The sequence below is a fragment of the Amphibalanus amphitrite genome, unplaced genomic scaffold (genome assembly GCF_019059575.1).
Source record: "Amphibalanus amphitrite isolate SeventyFive unplaced genomic scaffold, NRLGWU_Aamphi_draft 000319F_arrow, whole genome shotgun sequence".
Classification (NCBI taxonomy): domain Eukaryota; kingdom Metazoa; phylum Arthropoda; class Thecostraca; order Balanomorpha; family Balanidae; genus Amphibalanus; species Amphibalanus amphitrite.
The window spans coordinates 574,568-593,579 of NW_024881814.1; the positions used below are offsets into that span (position 1 = coordinate 574,568).

Consider the following 19,012-nt stretch of genomic DNA (forward strand, 5'->3'; position numbering starts at 1 on the left):
GCATCCTGAGCAGAACCCGTAAATCTCAATGGAGCCTATTCAACGTATAACAATGAGGGAATGGAGCATAATTGTGCGGTGAAATTATGCGACCGTCGGTATTTATTCCGTTTCAAGAGACGCTTAAAATGCCGTAGGGAATTTCATGGTCGATTAAACAGAATGAAACTGCTTATAAATTGAGTCTGTTTTCGGTTTCACTATGCCACATCAATGCACACAAAAAGGTAGTTTGTTCCTGGTCCGCTAACCAAAAAATTAAATACGATTTCAAAATAAATGTGATATGAAATTGTGTATGCCTAATACCAAATGTTGTTCAAAAACCTAATGAAAAATTTGCATACGAGTATGAGACAAACTATCGCCATTTTTAAAACGGTGACCTGTCACAAAGCATATACCCAATGTACTCTTAGTTGCAAGGGTATCAATGTAGATGAGGAGCAGAGTGCACCATTCACAGACCTTCCCTACTCGATCCCACAGGAGGAGGAGCTGAGGGCCGCTGGTGACCCAAAGTTCTCACATCTCTCCGAGGACCTTCACGTGGAGGTGACGGCCTTCGCGCCGCCCGCAGAGGCCTACGCACGCATGGCCTACGCTCTGACAGAGGTCCGCCGCTTCCTCGTGCCGGTGAGTGAAGGGTCGGGGGATCGAATCTCAGCGAATGTTTTCTTCTTTTTTGATTTGTTTCAGCCAGCCCATGCTATTTGTAAAATGGAGTCTTGCTCATGATTAGGTGTTACGTTGCGTCGGATGGTTCATTGTTTTTCTGTTAATCCCAGCGAAGTTTTGAAAACTTTACGATACCGAGTATTTAACACCCAGGGTAAGAAAACAGGCTAGAGATTTTGCTTCATTAAATGGAATAGAATGCATCATGCGTAAAATTTAGCATTCGACCGATTGCTTGTAGTCGAGTGGATATCTCGTCTTAAAACTGAGCTCTTGTAGCTGCTCGCAGTCGGCTGCGGGCTAAATGGTTATTGGCCCATCACTGCACGGTACTTTGCAACGGTTTGTGGCAGAGGCAACTCCATAAAAGACTGACTATTGGCAATTCATGAGTGCCGTTAAGTAAGCGGCGAATGGTCAATAATTTGGCTTCTTGGTTTTGGTTAGGGGAAAGCGACAATATCATCGCAATAAACAGAGGTGAATTTGTTTTTGTGTTTTTGCAAATAAAACTTAAAGGAAAAGTGCCACCTTCGTGAAATATGAAGATATCGTTGCTTTTCATTTTGACATTATTATTTTTCATGTTCTTTTTAAATCTGGTGCCAGAAGTGCATAATTCGCAAAAAAGTATGTCAAACTATTTAACATATTGGTACTATGTTTGTACTCTCTACCGCACCTTCTGTATGATGTCATAGCGATGACATCACACTCAAGCCAATCAGCCTTCAGAAGACAGTCTCGTCGGCTTGTGTCAGATTAGCTGATTGGTTAAAGCTGAGCTGATTGGAGCAGAGGCCTCTTGCACCAAACTACCTTCCTAGGTAAATTCCGATTTTACCTAAATTCTCTTGCACCAAACTACCTACCAAAAAACGCTACCGTGAAAATCTACCTAGAAATTCTACCGAGCGGCATCGGAACTTACCAGTTGTTAAACTCCGACCGGCTGTTTTCCTCTTGCACCGAAAGTGCTGCACTTCTGACAGGTTTTATCTTATCGAGAAATAAAACTTGTAATAAAACGCAAGGACGGTTGTAAGTTCATATATCAATAGACGCGTTTACATAGGGTTTGTTGCAAGCTTATATCTCCTACTAACTTCAATTGTTTCCCCAAATGGGAGTTCTTGTTATGCCGTATGTATGTACCTGACTTCCCAGCGACGCACAAAATTCAGACGTTCTGTCCTGCGTAGTCAGCTAGTTTCCTCTGCTACTCGTGTTTCCCTGAACAACTTAGTGATAAGACGACAACGGCTGCGAACAGCGACCGGCGGGACAAACACATTTAATAGCCAAACTTAGCTCCCGAGGAGCTATCACTCTGCGTGGCACGCACATTCCTCGCATTTAGTGGAAAATAACAACGGCTGCCTGATTATAGTGTAACCCTATGAGACACATTCCAGCCAACTTTGACACTGAGCCTCCCCGTCTGCAGGACTATAACGACGAGATCCGGCAGGAACAGATGCGCGAGATGCAGCTCATCAATGAGAGCGGCAGCGGCGGCGTGGTGGGGGGCGGCGGGGGCGGCGGGGGCGGGGGCGGCGACCCGGAGGGGGGCAGCACCAGCAGCGGCAGCCCCCCTCTGCCGGTGACGGCGCGCCCCCCTCCGGCCAACCTGGTGCTGCCCGTGACCGGCCTGCTGCCGCACCCGGCGCTCCGCGGCCTGACACCGCGCTCACATAACGGACTCACGCCCTCAGGTGAGAAGAAAAGGTAGTGAAACAGAACCAAACAAAAAGAACGATAAAAATATGCGAAATCAATTTGCTTGGCATGGAACCTGGTAGTTATTTGTAGGCTACACAAAGATTTACAAGATTTTCTCTTATTTCATAAATGACCCTCGAGCGTGAATCGAGCGTCTTTGAATCTTTGAAAAATAAAAGAAGTCTCTGAACAGGATATAAAAGTGGACGCTTAAAGTTTCACCAAACCATTACAATAAGCGGATAAAAAGCTTATGTCATTTGATAGGAACAAATATGCTATTCTTATTCCTCTTGTATGAATTAATAACCCAAATGCCGACGGATTTTTCGGAATTCCGCAAATGCCGACGAACGAATCACACAAAAAGCTTCCTGCCCTCTATCTGACCCTCCTCAGCCGTCAGAACGCGACCGGCTCGCCTCTAACCTCGCGTTCAGCCTCTGGGGACTTCTCTACTATCAATCCTCTGAGTCGCGGCGGCCGACCCACGGCACTGTGCGGGTCGGAGCCGGAGCGACAGTTCGGTCGGATCGGTCGTCGTTCGTCGGAGTCGACGGCACGGCGGTTTCTGAAGATCCGGCACGGACCGACTCCGAGGCATTTGTGTCGATTTAGGCACATCGGCAAGGCTGCCGGCATTCTGAGTCGACCACGGAGGGTTTGCAGCGGTCCCAGCCGGCCTAAGGCGATTTGTGATGATTGGGGGTGTTGCGGAGCTGTGGAAGAGCGGATGCAGAGACGATGCGGAACAAGGAATGATTCACACAAAAGCGACGCAGTATTATTAGTTTCTTTGCCGGAAGACGGTGTCAGCCAAGTCCAATGTCGGTGGGTAGGAATACTGCGGCACTGAGAAGAAAACGGGACCGGCGCAAAATGCATTTTTATTAATTCGACACTGTTTCCCGGATACGTGCCACGTAGTAGCCCCGGAAGCTAGTTCAACTTCACTCACAATAGTTGGCGCATAATTCCATATTTCTTCAATTCCAGCGTTCTGGAGAAACTTCGTACTTCCATAACATCCTTCCCGAGAACTCTGGTAGATGCCACTGATCTTTTGTAAGGCTCTGAACCAAGATTTATAAGTGTCCTTGATTTTAAGAGCCCGAGCAACGGTCTGAATATATCTCCGCTCGCCGCATCGTACGGAAAATCGAGACCTGTTTCCCTCGAGACGAAATATTTATCGATTTTACGATTTATTAAAGCGTTCCATTGAACTTCTCGAGGCAAGCTCAGCAGTTCGCACAAAGCTGGTGGGTGATTCACTGTAGTGAGTAATACGCTTAGTTTTCAACCAGAGGGGACGACATTGTTATATTCTCATTTCAGTCTCTCTCTCTGTTAATGCTTCGCAATAACACACAATTTTGAAGGTCCAGTGAGATATTTTTAGACTGAAGTTGGTCCTAATACCGCAATAAAAACATCTTCATCAAAGTTTCATCATAAAAGACAGACTGCCGTGCCGAATCGCCCATAGCCGCTCTAAGTGGACACAAAGCGACGCGATGACTCCTATCGCATGTCTGGGGATGCTAAACCCAAACGAACTGGAAAGAACCATCCACTTCTCGAAAAGTTGCACAATGCAGGTTGTCGGGTCACTCGCATATTACCGTCAATTATCCGCGCTGAAATGGAATTACTGGGAATTACGAGCCGAGGGCAGTCATTTCCTTGTTAACTTTCGCTATCATTATTTGCGCAAGCTTGTCCGGGCGGCATCATTTCCATGGTGTGTTGACGGCGCCTGGGTGGACTTAACGACTGTTGTGGAGCTGAACTTGTGTTCCCGAGACTGTCTTTGAGCCAGGCTGTTACACTTCCGGTCTGCAATGTTGTGCACTTGTGCAGGAAGTCTGGTTTGTGAGGTTTGTCTGAAGGTCATTTGTCGGCTTCGGTCTGTCCAAGGCACCCTTGCTGGTCTGGCATGCTCATCAGTTCAGTGCAACCCGGCCTGGTCTGTCAGGCTCGCCAGGAGTCTGTCGACCAAACAGGCTGTCATGGGCTTGTTTGATCTGTCTGAGCCGTCTTGGCCTATCTGGTCTGTAGGAAAACTTTGCGGACCGTCATGGATCTGTTTGGTCTGTCGTTAACCCATAATATCATAGACCGCGGGTTCAAGGGCACGTTGTATGCGCAGGTCACGGTGGAACTCGGTGACAGGACGCATCGATACCGATTTTGCCATCTTACTCCATCGTGTTGTCCGCTGACCAGTTTCCATGAAATCCGAGGCAGACAGACGGCGTCGTCATTTTGTGTCACAGATAGATGGGGAGATGCAACAAGCCGGTTTTTGCATGGCGGCATGCGTTCAGTAGACGGAGTCATAAAGTTAAACGATTGATTTGAATAAGTCCACATGTATAGGTACTCACTCGGTGTCATTATAGAAATGATTTGAAAGAAAAGGCCAACAATCAGCATTGGCATCACTGGAATCGCTGTGGAGAACTTAATGCCACAGGTTTGAGCCAAAGCTGTTGTTCTTGGTAAAGTTGCCGTGGCGCAACGAACAGCGCCGCAATGTTATAATACCTAGAAATGACGGGACTGATTAACGACACTGCCGCGGATCACAGACAAATCCAATCAATGAACATGGAACAACAAAGGCTCAAACGGAGATTAGATGCTCGTTTCGGGCGTCGTTGTTGTAATAGTGAAAGGCACATAGAGCTGCTGCTGCCGACACTTTGGCGCGATATGCAGCTGAATCGCATAACTCATAACTGCATTTAACCGAATCGCAGTTTTGTAGGTAATGTAGAATATCCAAGACAGTTAGGATAAATGATAACAATAACACGTTTTAAATATATGTTTGTAGGTAATGTTTTCAAAGTTAGAACAGCAGGGAAATAAGATAGGTTTCATAACAAGTAAAATCCGAACGTCAATTGAGAAATATCGTGATTTTTATTCATTTCAAGTAGTAATGCACATTACACCCACAATCCACATGTATTGCGGCTGTGCAGTTGATATGAATGAGAAAGAAACATGGCAGCTGGGATGTCAAACTTTAATTAAATTCCCAATCCCCAACAATGGTGGCTAAACTATACCAGACCGGCGCTCCCAGCCAATGGCCTCAATTGGCCGCCGCCGATGGCTCCTAATGGGAGTTCGATTGAACCGGCAGTCCTTGAAAGGTCGCTGATTACACTAATTCGAGCGGCTCAGACTATCAGTCGGGCAGCACCTTGGCTGCCAGCAGGGACGGCAGCTGGAAAGAGGAATTGTAATGGCGGTGCTGCCTTAAATGGTCCCCCGGTACCAATATGTCTGACGGTAATAGTGTGAGTGCACACAGATGGCGTCAAAGATAAATGGACGGCTTTCCCATCTCGGAGCACGTTTAGACAATTTTTTTCTCACCTTAATTACTGCAATGTTTTTGCATTGTTGTCTGGATGCATGCTTATTCATGCTGACGACAGCTGCTATTTTTTCTCCATTGCACGTTATGTAGATAAGTTTTACTATGAATAATAGAAGAAAGCTGCGTTTAGAAGGGAAAATTAGCAATGAATCTGCAGCATAAGTTTGAGCATAAGTACAAAGTTACGGGTGTTTACATAATAATGTAATGAAACACCCGCTAAACTGTGCATCTAATTCATGGTTAATTTTCTTCCCAAATCATTGAGCGAAAGCCGGCTCTAAGTTGCGAAACGTTTTCTCGGAAACATTATCCCGCAACTATGAAGTCCTTGCTGGCCGGGCAAAGTCTCTGTCGGCACCTTGAAAGGCTTCCCACCGGATGTGCCGGTTCCGGTTCCCATTAATTAATGGCGGCGGGCCACTCACCTGCAAGATGCAGAAGGCGGCCGCGACAATAAATAGCATCAGCAGACGCGTTGGACGAGTCAGGTGCCATGGAGCATGCAGTGCACTGTGCGGTGATCCCGATTCTGAATTGAATGAGGAAACGTAGAGTCAGGACTGGCCTTTATGTTTTAATATGCTATTTATTTGTTATATCATACTGTTGCGTCTTGCGTTAAAGTGTCCAGTTTAAGTCAAATAAAAATACGATTGTTGGTTATTATCAATTGATGCACTGCATACTCGTCTGACACACAACTGCTATACGAGCATTAGCGTTCGGCGTGTGTGCGAGTAAACTTCGAAAAAGACACTCAGAAGTGACAGTACAACGACGGCGCCTTTGAGCACCAACATCCCCAACAGTCTGGTAGAGGATTTCCGGTCTAAGCCATAATCCCATTCTGATCGCCATTTTCGACCGGCTCCGAGGCAGCTTTGCGTCCGGCGCTCGGGCGCTGCGGTGGCTTTTGTGTCAACTTTTCTTTCCCGGTCGCCTCAGCCTGATTTATTGTCCAAATCTCTTCGGGTGATGGTCGGGTGTTTCGAGGCCCACACTGGAGGCAAAAAAGTCAGTAATGACGTCGCTACTGTCCAATAAAATCGACCCCAGGGGCTTAATGGCCCGAGGAAGACGGCCCGAGGATCCTGGGCGAAACAGGCACTGAATTATATAAAAGGGCTCAATCGTGGAAAATTTCTTGTAAGCTTCCCGATTTACTCATCATTGCAACAGACACAGGCATTGTTAATTGGCAGGACCAGCTCGTCACTGAGAAAACTCGCTGAGAGAACAGTCACGAAAAGCTGCTTTACACTTATGGTTTGTGTAGCAATCAAATGTTTGTAGAGAAATTATCAGCATGCCTACATTACTTAGTTACAACGTTCCGGATGCCTTCATGAAGCTTACAAGTTTTGCCGGTCGAACAATTTAAAACCCAGTCTTATAGCCTGTTACATTTTGTGCACCGTGAGCAAAAGGACCCATAGACCTCAATCAGCTCTGCAATGTGACAGTTTGAAGTTATCCGTACTCGTAGAGGTTCGAACAGCTAGACAGACGTCGTATGTCACCCCAACTCTTGAAATGGTACCCTAGGGGCGCGGTTAGATTGAAAGCCACGGCTCCCTCCATCCCTTCCGGCCACGGGTCCACGACCACGGGCATCACCGCGGCCGCGCGCGGGTGACTGCGCGATCTGCGACCGGAATTGCTTGTCGCACGAGATCTCAGTGGCCATCATTTACCGCCCCAGTGCTGCCGGAACCAAAGTCCACTCCGGCCGCGGGGTGATTTAAATTCTGGGGACGCGTCGGCGCATCCCCACTGGCGGATGTTATAAGAGGAGCGAGCTTACCAAGCGAGAAGCGGCTGAAATCGCCGCATCAGCAACAGGGTGTAGAATGGGGGAGACTGGGACTGGAGCACGGGGATGAAATGGTGGGCGATGATGGGAACAGCGCCCTAAATTCATCCTCTCGGGTTGATGGAGAAAGACGAGGTGATATAAAACGGATGATATAAATATACACTAACATGATTGAAAATATGAGTTTTTGGATAGGTCAGAGACATCAGTGCATACGGTTGTATAACATTATAATATCAAAGTCGTAGGTAACGTAAAGAAAATGCCTGAAACTTTCGAATTAAATATCCTCGAAGATTCTGCCCACTGAGCTAAAACTCTATCGATGCTGAAAGTCCCGAAAAGTCCGATTTCCAGCCATAACTTTTGGATATGACTGACACAGCTGCGTTCCTCTTTCAAAGTCCGCTAAATAATCATAGCGCTCAGACTCTGTCCAACTTTGGTAGCTTCCCGTCGGAAAATCGATTTTCAATTTTCATTTGATAAACGCCCAACTCATTAAATCCTTCGCGGGAGCCCTGAGGGGGAGCTAGTGTGCGGCGGCGACCATTCGTGTTCCCAGGCGGGCCGAATGGGAAGACCGAGTCGAAACGAATGGGCGCCATTGGTGTGACTAATGCGGTGGGCTCGCCCGTAGTCCGATGGCATTTAGCACTGTCCACCTCTGAAGGAACGGAGATACCGGTATGGCCGCGCGGAGCATATCAGGGAGTGCATCATGTAGTGTGTCTCTAGGAACGTGTCTATGGGAAAGGTCATTGGAAGTTGTGCTCCTCATTTCTGTGAATACAGGAACTATTTTAATTTGCCACTTTACAGAACACTGCAACGAAGATAGCTTCTACGGGTGATAGTAAACATGTAGTTCAGCTGCCTGTTAATCAAACTTTTATGGTAAAACTAGCAAAATTTGAGGTAACGTCGATTGATTACATTTTCGGTGTTTTATGGCACGGATTATTGACATGGCTGCCAAGGAAGATATCCGAGTTGAACCATGAAAGTGATGGCTTAAGAACATCGAGGGGTTGGATTGACTCATGGCGATATTTGTCATTGGTGACAACTGTGAAAGTGATAGCCAGTCAGTCCTGTGCATACGAGTATCAGTAGAAAATATGATCGCCACCCCAGATAAACTTACCAAAAGTTGTGTTTAAGCTATCTTAATAAAACATTTATACAAAAGATTACTATCCTATTTACTCTGTGTTGTCTGCATCGTGTATCGTCCGCATCATCATCTTTATGTACCATACATTTTATGTGATTCGTTTGGCACTAGCCAAGATAAATGCGGCACTTGTCCAGGCTAAACGCTGGCACTCTTTGAGAGCAAAATCAGTAAGCGGTTACCTTCACCGACAGAAACTAGTGAAGGTAATCAGACCGGAGCATCCTTGTTTGGACGGCGTCTGCGTTCGTGCTCAGTGCTTCTCCCTGGGGATCTGCGGGTGTGGGATCGGACCGCGTCTGAGGCTCAGGGTGAAGATTGAGTGGGGTACCGCTCCACACCTGAGCGACGCAGAAGTTATCCAAATGGTCCCAGAGCGGGAGTAGCAATACCAGCTCAATACGAGGACACGCCGTAAACTTAGTTGTTTTTCTGAGGAGATTTTGTTCTGCAGCGGTCAGTGGTGCTGCTGTTTCACTAGCTCGTACTTACAAAACAAAACTGGATATAGCTACGATTGGAATAATATTTCAACATCACTCAAATCGTGTGAAATGCTGGAGTAACACATTTACCATCAATCAATTTATTACCGATTCGATTCTTCATTAATGCGTTAAAGTTAACAACAAGTGCGAAGTGCAATCATCAAAGTTGAAAAACACATCTTGCCATTTCATCACGACAGCCTTGATCACAATGCCAGTGTTCACTAACACCATTTTCGTCTATTCCCAGTGGAGCAGGGACCAGCCATGAGCCGGCTGCGGAGCGCCGGCCTCCTCCCCCTGCCGGCCGCTCCACAGACGGCTGACCTCACCAAACAGCTGACCTCACTCGGCGGTGACGTCACAGACGAGGCCGCCGCGCATGCGCAGCACCAGTTCCTCGAGCTCTGCAACAGCATGAACGGCATGAACGGCATGAGCGGCTACGATCTGTCGGGGTGAGGATCCGGACTATTTTGTCAATTAGACTGCCAAGTTACAACTGAACGCATCACGAACTGCGCTATGAATTATGGGTACTTACAAGCATTGGTAAAAAAGTTATCCAGCGTCATTCATAATTAAGTGGCCAACAACATCAAGGTTCTCTGTCTCAGCTTCGCCCAATGCCGAGCTGTGAGTCATGCGGCACAGCATGCGCCAGGCGCTACTGGTGCTGCCATCTAGGTACATAGTCCTTAACTAGGCGCCCGGTTACCTAAGCGTTATTTGTCGGAATGTAAACAGTTACTGAGTTTATAAAAAAAGAGAAAATGGTGGCCGCTATTTTCTAATGTACGGTCCTCCAGATATTTAGTGGTTGGTTGCCAACATCACAATAAGCGATCTGCATTGATGAATACGTCTAATGGCTGTTGAAAACCACTGCCGAAGTGTGTGTACGAACACTCTTCTCATTTCTATTGAGTCATTTTACAGGAGTGTCTCTGTCATTCAAACTTATTACACCAAAAGCATATAAGCTAACCAACCACTCTTTTGCTGGAGAGCCGTACCCATTAACCATGATCCGGTTCTTATTCTATGGAAGCCTACGTTGGTACCGTTTACTGAACTCTGAACACTGACAACTGATCCCGTCTGTTTTCAGACTCGGTCTTCTGGACATCACGCGCATCACCACCCTTCCCGTGAGCCAGTTCGCTGACTTCTACGCCGCAGCGCCCAACCCGGAGCCAGGTAACCATGACAACCGTTCAATGCGTGCCTGCGTCCACTAACCGCTGTATTTACCGTAACGGTCTCCATGACAACAAGCCGTCAAAACTGATTTGGTTACTTTGACTCAGGGAGCCTCCGACGGCTACGGGCTAAATCAGCTCACAGTTGGGTCGCCATGGAAACCATTCGGATATGACGGCCAAGCTAATGCGTCTTTAAATATAGCATAATTGACGTGTCTTTGAATAGTTTCTGCCAAAGAACAGGCCTTTTAAACTCATTGGTTGATTGCTAGCCACCCACTGCACGTCTTTACCCTCCAAGCCAAAATGGCCTCCCTGCTCTCGTGCCGCTGACCTCTGGGGCAAACAATCGACCTCTCGGCGTTTGATCGGCTGGGCGAACAATCGACCGTTCTCTGTGGCCACCGGCCGCCGCGGGACACCGCCAAAGACTTATTTCCGACCCCATTCACCGTGGCTCGGGCCGCCAGCCGGCAACTGATTTACGCCTCCTCTTCGATAGCATCCGATTACGTTATCCCCCATATTTTGGCTGGCTCGTTTCGTGGGTCACACGGCTCGCGTTCGTTGCTTCCCTGAGGTTTGTGACCTGCCTGCGGCCGGCACGGCGCTGCGAGGCCGGTCCCTCCCTGGCGCGGAGGCCCTCTTGACAAATCGTCGGGGTGTAAAAGCTCGTCAAGCGCGGGGCGTTCTTTGAATGCGGCGGAAGAGGTGGGGGGGGGGGGTGCGTCGAAGGGGGATGGTAACACGCCCCGGGGCTGTCGGCGCCGACAGCAGATGGTGTCACTCCATTAGCTAGGTGACGGGTCCCGCTGTGACTGTCGGACACGACTCGGGCTCCCACGATGAATGGACTCTGCATACGCTGGGCAGACGGAGAGCACATTCAGATAGCGGGCCCACTGAAAGGACGCTCCGTATAGAGACAATCAGCGGTGGGGTGTAATGCTGTTTGTGCGTAGTAACTTGTGGATGTGCGTAATGCGAATGCCCTGCTCCATATCACGTCACGTTAAAGTGAAAATAAGTAAATTGAAATCAGTGAAACAGTGAACGTAAATTAAATTAAATATTTTTTTCATTTGTTATTTCCAAAATAAGTCCCGCAGAACGTTGATCGGGTTTACCAGGCGAGTAAATGCCTACTCCATCACTCTTCAATTTCCATTAGGAATGTAGCAGCCGGCGTCCTGGAAAATGGCAGCTGCGTTTGCTTACATAACAATCTGTGTAGACTATACTAATGTCCTGACCAGGGCTGCGGAGTCGGAGTCGGAGTCGGAGTCGGTCGGAGTCGACAATTGTGACCGGAGTCGGAGTCGGAGTCGGAGTCGATTTTAGAAACCCGAGCCGGAGTCGGAGTCGGAGTCACCGAAAATCTGTCGACTCCGCAGCCCTGCTAGGTCTGCGGAGTCGGAGTCGGGAGTTGGAGTCGGTCGGAGTCGACAATTCTGCCCGGAGTCGGAGTCGGAGTCGGAGCTGGTTTTTGAAAGCCGGAGTCGGAGTCGAAGTCGGAGTCGCCGAAAATCCGTCGACTCCGCAGCCCTGGTCCTGACGGAGTCCAGTGCACACAAATTTGTCTTTGGAAGTACTGAGTCTCATGCTGGATTGGCAGACAAATCGAGCAAATACAGACAAATGTCATGCAAATCGAATGTCAAATCTCGACGAATCTAGCCGCGTTCCTGACTGACATTGTGCGATATTCTATCGAGCACCCGCCTGTGACCTTGTTCGTTGAACTATGACCAGGAGTGGAGGATTGTGCCGACTCGGCGTAGCACGGGCGCAGCAAATCTGCCGCCGCCTTAGCGGTGACCTTGACTCCCGCCGTCTGTTGCAACTCCAAAGCCAAGCCGGCGTGGAATTGGCAAAGCTCGTGCTACCCAACTCGGCAAAGTTATTCACCCCTGCCTATTGACCGACGCCTGTCTGTGACCTTGTTCGTTGACCTCTGACCTCTGTTCGCAGACGCTTCCCTCTGCCGGCCCGGTGACCTCTCTCTAAAGATGGCCGCACACCACAACAAGCTGCACGTGCGCCATGACCCGTATGGACGCTTGCTGATGAAAACTTCCTAAGCGCCAGAGCCACCCCTGCACCGATCTGGCCAGAAAACATCAGTGTCCGTCTGTGACCCGAGAGTCACAACTTACGTGTCGCGCCGCGATCGAAAAGTGTTACATACGTGACGCAAATGGACAAAAGTGTCACCTTTGGCAGGCGACTTGATCACTTGCTTAGACTGTGGAAATACTATGTGAATATGTGAGCGGGCTGAGCGAGCCCAGTGAACGCGCACAGTGTGAAAATGTTGTGGACGCTGTGTGGACTCGGTGTGGACATTTACAAACGCTGTGGACAGCGCTGGAATTTGTGGACGCGACGCCACGGCCGGTCACAGTCGCGTGCTGGAGCCCGGGAGAACGGATGGTTGTAGTTGTTGTTTTGTACCTGTGATAAGCAGTGTAGCAGCTCTGTCCAAAATCGATGAATAAACCGGCACGTAGAGGTAGACTCACCAGACAGACGGCGTTTTCTGTTAGATGTTGAGGCGCTTACATGACGTGCTGATTGCTGAAGATGTTTTCTAAAACACTAAATCAAATCCACATTACGGCTGCATGACAGATTCACTTTACCAATCACACATATAACTAAGCACCATGAGGTTAGACTTGCGCCCTGAAGCAATGAATAGAGCGAGCATAATACCCGTGCGTATGTTCAAGATATGCCCGAAGCGGGCTGACGATTTCAATTTCGGACGGCATGTTTTCTCACAACGTCAACGTGCTAGGTAGTTTACTAAAGACATCCTTGTCCTATAAAGAAGAAGTAGAAAACAAGATGTGATGATTCCATTAGGTCGGCTCCATTGAAGAACAATATTTATACTCCAAACACACGACTCTAGTGATATTTATGGTAGCGCCCCTGAAGGCACTGCTGTTTTTGTCGACTTCTTTACGGCGCGATCGGAGAGAGTAATATATGGCAGGATTTAAGCTGATGTGATATAGGGCGAGACTGATGCAGCGAATCATAGAGCACTGAACTTCGTCCTCTTCCACAGTCTCCAACAACATTAATATCTTGTGATATATCGTTCGATTGATATGTGATGCTCATAAACTAGATTGGGTCAATACACACTGCACAGGGTCCAAGAATGGAGATCAGATGTGAAAGGAACTAGGGAGAAAGGATTATAATGCATAGGATCGGCTTGAAACTTGCACACAACAGAGATTCTGAAAAGAACGCGTGACCCAAACCATTCAGCGGCACATCCACAGACATTGGATTCCATAGACATTTGAACATAGAGAAGTCAGCAAGGGTCACAGTGCCGAATTTCACCAAGCAGATTGTGGCCCATCCATAGGTGAGCCTGAAACGCCGAAAAACAAACGACTTTCCGTGACCTGAAGCAACTTTCCTAGCTCTACTGGGTGGGTTGCAAGCTGCTGTGCAGCTTGGGGGTCGTGACCTCTCTGTTGGTCAAACAGCGAGGGGTCACGCCAAATACGGTTTACTTAATTGTGGTTATGTGCACATTGCACAATGTTCTTATCTAATTTCAATTAGCATGGAAACCGATAGATATCTTTATTGCAGCGAGCTGAAGCGCACATATACCAGTCAAGTCCGTAATTTCGCGGTATTTGTAGTAGTAGTGAGTGAGAGAGAGAGAGAGAGAGAGAGAGAGAGAGAGAGAGAGAGAGAGAGAGAGAGAGAGAGAGAGAGAGAGAGAGAGGGAGAGGGAGAGAGAGAGAGAGAGAGAGAGAGAGAGAGAGAGAGAGAGAGAGAGAGAGAGAGAGAGAGAGAGAGAGAGAGAGAGAGAGAGAGAGAGAGAGAGAGAGAGAGCAAGAAAGAGGAGAGTTTTATTTATTTACAGACACATTCTCAAAAGTACACACTACACATGCACCCTAGGTATGCACTCAATACTTATAACGTATGTATGTAAGAGCACCGCAAAAGGGCCAAAGCGATAGCCATGGGCCAACGTTAGCGTCGTACTTACCTACTGGGTTTGGCGCGGCTCCTGGGCTGTTGTTATTTGTTGCTGTCGCTTGCATGATTCAGAAACGCATCAGTCTTTCCGCAAGATTTCCTTCTTTGGGGATGGACGTGGGTCAGACAGCTCAGCGCTGAAGTCCACGAATATCAGTCACTTGCAGCCAGTGAATGTGCAGCAAGCGTGCTCCGAGATGTCCAATGTCCATCGAAAAGAGTTATACGACACATGCATATATGCAAATTTGATTACCTTACCTTACACCAATTATAACTTCGATTACAGCTCAAATACTAAAAGCCCTTGGAGGTTATAATTATGATGTAATTAAATAGGTGACACTCTTTTAAAAAAAGGGATAAAAAAGCTTCAAAAATCATTCGACTTTGTTACACCGTTTGTCACGATACTCCGTTTTCGTGCCGTTTCTTTTCTGACTTTTTTTAATCAAACACGGGCTTTCTCATTCTCATTTCATGCCGAGGCACCAGCTGACGTTCGCGTAATTAAAATTCTTGTCAGACTTCATCACGACTTAGCAAGCGAGAGAGCACTTTTGATTTACTGTCGACACGCTGCTTCACAAATCAAGATTCAAGGAGGTGTTCGCACCTCTAATTTTGAGCAAAAGTAGCCAAAAATGTGCTGTCCAGTATCCAATGTTCCTAGCACATAGCACATATTACACAAAGTGATGACAACATGCAGGGTAGTGATGACAAGTGATGACAACAAAAATATGCAAAAATAGAGGACACAACTAGCATTGAGCCTTTAGCATTATTTGACATTGAAGATAGGTATCTTCCTTAAAAACATGTCATTCTGTCTGATAAAGACTACTTAAAACTGGACTTAAGTAGTGAAAAAGCACTACCTCCATAAGATATTCCAGCATCAGAGCAACATTAGTTGACTTAGCGCACAGCAATATCAGTGCAAGTATGCTATCGATATAATCGCTAACCAGTGCAGAGGTGTTATCGATCAGCATTGAACTCTACATCGCCACCTCGCCTCTAAAGACAGCAGTCATTTCCCCGTAATCAGAACAGTACACGAAGAGATCTCTCAGGATTTGAAAGGATGAAATAACATTCACTCCTCGAGCGACTGAAATTTAAATGAGACGCAATTTCCTCCGCGCTGGTTCTGTTTAGGCGTCAGCTCTTGCCGCTGCTCTGAGCTGCACATTCAGCATGTAGGAGACTGTAGGTACGCATACTAAAGCGTTCAGGAAGCCAAAAGCCCTGCTTTCTTGTTGTCAACAGAAACCTATGCGCATTATACATAGAGTAACGGTTTGATAATAAACATTACTGTATGCCTGGCCTATTCAAATACATTAGCCTGAGGGGTGTGGTAATAACTGGTGTAAGCAAATTGACCACGGTCAAAAATGCATTACCAGAATGCACTAAAGCCAACATTTTGGGATGGTCTCGTTCCTAAGTCGGCTAAGAGCTTCGGTCCAGAAAATAAATTTATCGTTGGCATACAGTAAAATACATACCAAACTCGGCCGGTGATAAATTTTCAAGACCTCAGTCCTTACTGATTTTTGAACTCGGCCTTCGGCCTCGTTCAAAAATCCAGTAAGGACCTCGGTCTTGAAAATTTATTTACACCGGCCTCGTTCAGTATTATATATAACATTCTTGTCATTTATGTTCGTGAGAATAGCCTAACCAGCCGTTAAAGCATCACTATTTGTGATAACATGAATAATAAACCACATGTGATGCTTAAAAATATGAATTATAAAATGGATGGATGCATTTATGAAAAAATTATCTAACAACATCCAGAGAAGTGTTCAATTTGATATGTAACTTCCCACACGAAAGTCGGAACAGAGGTCCAGTCCAGTCGATACAACTGCCAGCGATGTGCTTGAATGTTGATTTAAACAGTTTCACAAAGCATTTATCTAGCATATTGTTGAATATGTAAGATTAATTATCTGCGCTGAACATTTTCTCGTCCAACGCTACTCCACGAAGCTGGGTGATATGCGCCTCACTGGAGGTTAGACTGTCCCGCCGCACACCGGTGCTTGCGGCACAGTCTACATACAGGCAGTACGGCCGGACCGCTGCCTGCTGCGGTTGTGTCCTGCAAATGGATCCCTGTGTAACACCACCTCCGACCAAGACCTGTGCTCAGCAACAAACCAACGAATGTCACTCGTCCAGGCATCCAATGTTACGCTTCAACAAAGGTTATGTTCAGTGACGCACAAGCTTTGTTGTGGAACCTCTGTTGTGCCACCTTTGTTGTGCACAACCAATGCACAACCTTGCTGCCTGTTCTGTCATATTTTTTTTTAAACAAAACTGTCAATTATCTGCGAATTCAGCTCCCTGCTTGCTCTTCCTACTTCACTAAATGAAGGCGTGTGGATAGCCTCATAACATTTTATTAAAATTTCAACACAGTTCCGTCATTTTCTATCTTTAAGCCAGTCAAATCCTTCTCCTCCACGCCTCAAACTGATCAAGGGTTAACGGTCACCTTTATCCCATGCGAGTCGCTCCTCAGGAGCAGGTCTATCGTGTGGCGGGGTGACCATTAGCGGGGCTGGGTGGGCTGAATGCTCAACGCCCAACGGGCTCAGCCCCGGTGATGCACCACGGTGACCGCCCAGCTCAATGTCTCCCCCTTATTCCTAGTACCCATCCGGCTAAGGCTTCCAAGACAAAGGTCCCTGTCAAATAAGGTCACTTACAAAAAATCAAATTATTGCTTTCAAGCTATTCATAACTAATTCAAAACAATATTGATAACAAGGGGTGTCTGCATAGAAATGGAAACAATAATCAATGTCATTAGATATTTAAAGTCACACCAATGCATTATTTGCACAATAATTTATGGAGCAGCTTTCCTGTATGCTTCCCGCGATCATCTTTTAAATATTCCTTGACGTCACAAACAGCACAAAAGAATAGCGGCCGGCAGACACCGGGTTTTTCAGCTCGGCTTCCGACAGCAGTATTTCAGCGGTCCTGTGGCGCCCGCGTTCGATTATTTAAATCCCAGCGACGCCCGGCCGCAGCAGAAGTCAGGAGCCTTATCTCTACCACGCAAACTGATTACAGGGCAGGCGACGCCGACCGACACGGCACGACAACGCGCTCTCGGCACCGGTTAATAAAATCCGCTCATTTCGTGCGAGACGAACACGGCGCGCTGGTGGCGTGATGCGGCGCGCGTATTGATTGCCGAGCACCGCGCCGCGCGGGACGGTCCTCTTCGTGACCAGGTCGCGTTCGGGAGGCGCCGTTACAGGCGCGGGTTTTAGTCCAAACCGGTCGGAAACGCAGCCTGATTGGAGGCGCGTGCATGCCGGCGGTTCAGCGATCGGCCTGTGTTTATCCTGGATGGTGGACAGTCTCTGCTATTGAGCTGCCAGCTAATGATGGCAGTCGTGAAAAAGTTTTTAGTGCGATATTATGGTCTGTGAGATTTTAAGGGAAGCTGCTGAATGAAAGTTGTCGCTCCTAAAATGTGATAAAAAAATAAACTGTTACATGCTTTGACCCTTTATAAAGTATTTAGGTTTAAACTTATGAATGTCGGCAGCTTTCGGCACAAGACGGCTAAGGAAGAAAACTCATTTTACCAAGGAAGTTAAATAAACTGGGCTTGCTATATTTGGTCCAGTTTGGATGTAATCGGAAATTCGAAATGTCCACAGCTGTTCATATTCAAAAGGAGCGAAATGTAAAGGTAACATAGCATATATAATTAATATCAAATAATGCCGCAAGTGGTCCATCCCTTCAAAGTCAACTCACTCGCCAACAGCAACAGCACTAGCCTTATTAGATCTTCCGTCAGGTCAATGCACGACATTATTTTACTCAGGAAACGGGCTGTGTCGATGTCTTTGATCTGCCGCGAGACCCCACTGTTCCACAGATGAGTTACGTCTAACGCAGGAAGATGTCTCTGAACACGCGGACACTGGGTGCACCAACAGGACACGATGAGGAGACGATAGAGCCTCGCAGCGAGGATGGATATTGAATACATCAAACGAGCGACGCCGCTCATAACGAGGAGGCCAGAGAGCCAGAGACCGCGCCGAATGAGCTGCTTCAGTAGGTTCAGAAGGCCCTGCGTCTTTGTTGCTGGGTTGTCACCAGAAAGAGGCGCCTACAACAGACTAAAATAAAAAACTGAAGACACTCCAGTTTCCGCCAAATAATTAAGAAACTTCATAGTAAAATGGCTTAAGCATTTCAGAATGTCTTCCTGAAGGCACGCTTCATCAAGATGACAAGGTAGATTCACGTCGAGCGAATAAAGAAAAGTGAAAGCAAACAAAAGTTTCACCAGCATCTTCACTGGTCAGGTTAAAAAAATACACTTACGGAGGCAACAACCTTGACATCAGGAATCACATTGTACTCTCCCAATAAAAATGCGATTGGAACTCAAGGCCTCCCTTTTAACCCGCGCGGGGCTGGGGTCTCCAGCCGAACGCGCGGGGCTGG

The 19,012-nt window shown here is 47.3% G+C and overlaps 1 protein-coding gene across 1 annotated transcript in view; it reads left to right on the forward strand.

Moving 5' to 3' along the window:
* Positions 1-13,014, forward strand: part of LOC122388365 (KH domain-containing, RNA-binding, signal transduction-associated protein 2-like) — a 60,173-nt gene extending 47,159 nt beyond the window's left edge. Inside the window, exons 4-8 of the mRNA XM_043379398.1 lie at positions 490-636; positions 2,126-2,393; positions 9,532-9,739; positions 10,393-10,481; positions 12,458-13,014. Of these exons, the coding sequence (XP_043235333.1) occupies positions 490-636; positions 2,126-2,393; positions 9,532-9,739; positions 10,393-10,481; positions 12,458-12,567 (822 nt within the window). The 3' untranslated portion in view covers positions 12,568-13,014. The remainder of the gene's footprint in view (positions 1-489; positions 637-2,125; positions 2,394-9,531; positions 9,740-10,392; positions 10,482-12,457) is intronic.
* The last annotated feature ends 5,998 nt before the right edge of the window (positions 13,015-19,012 follow it).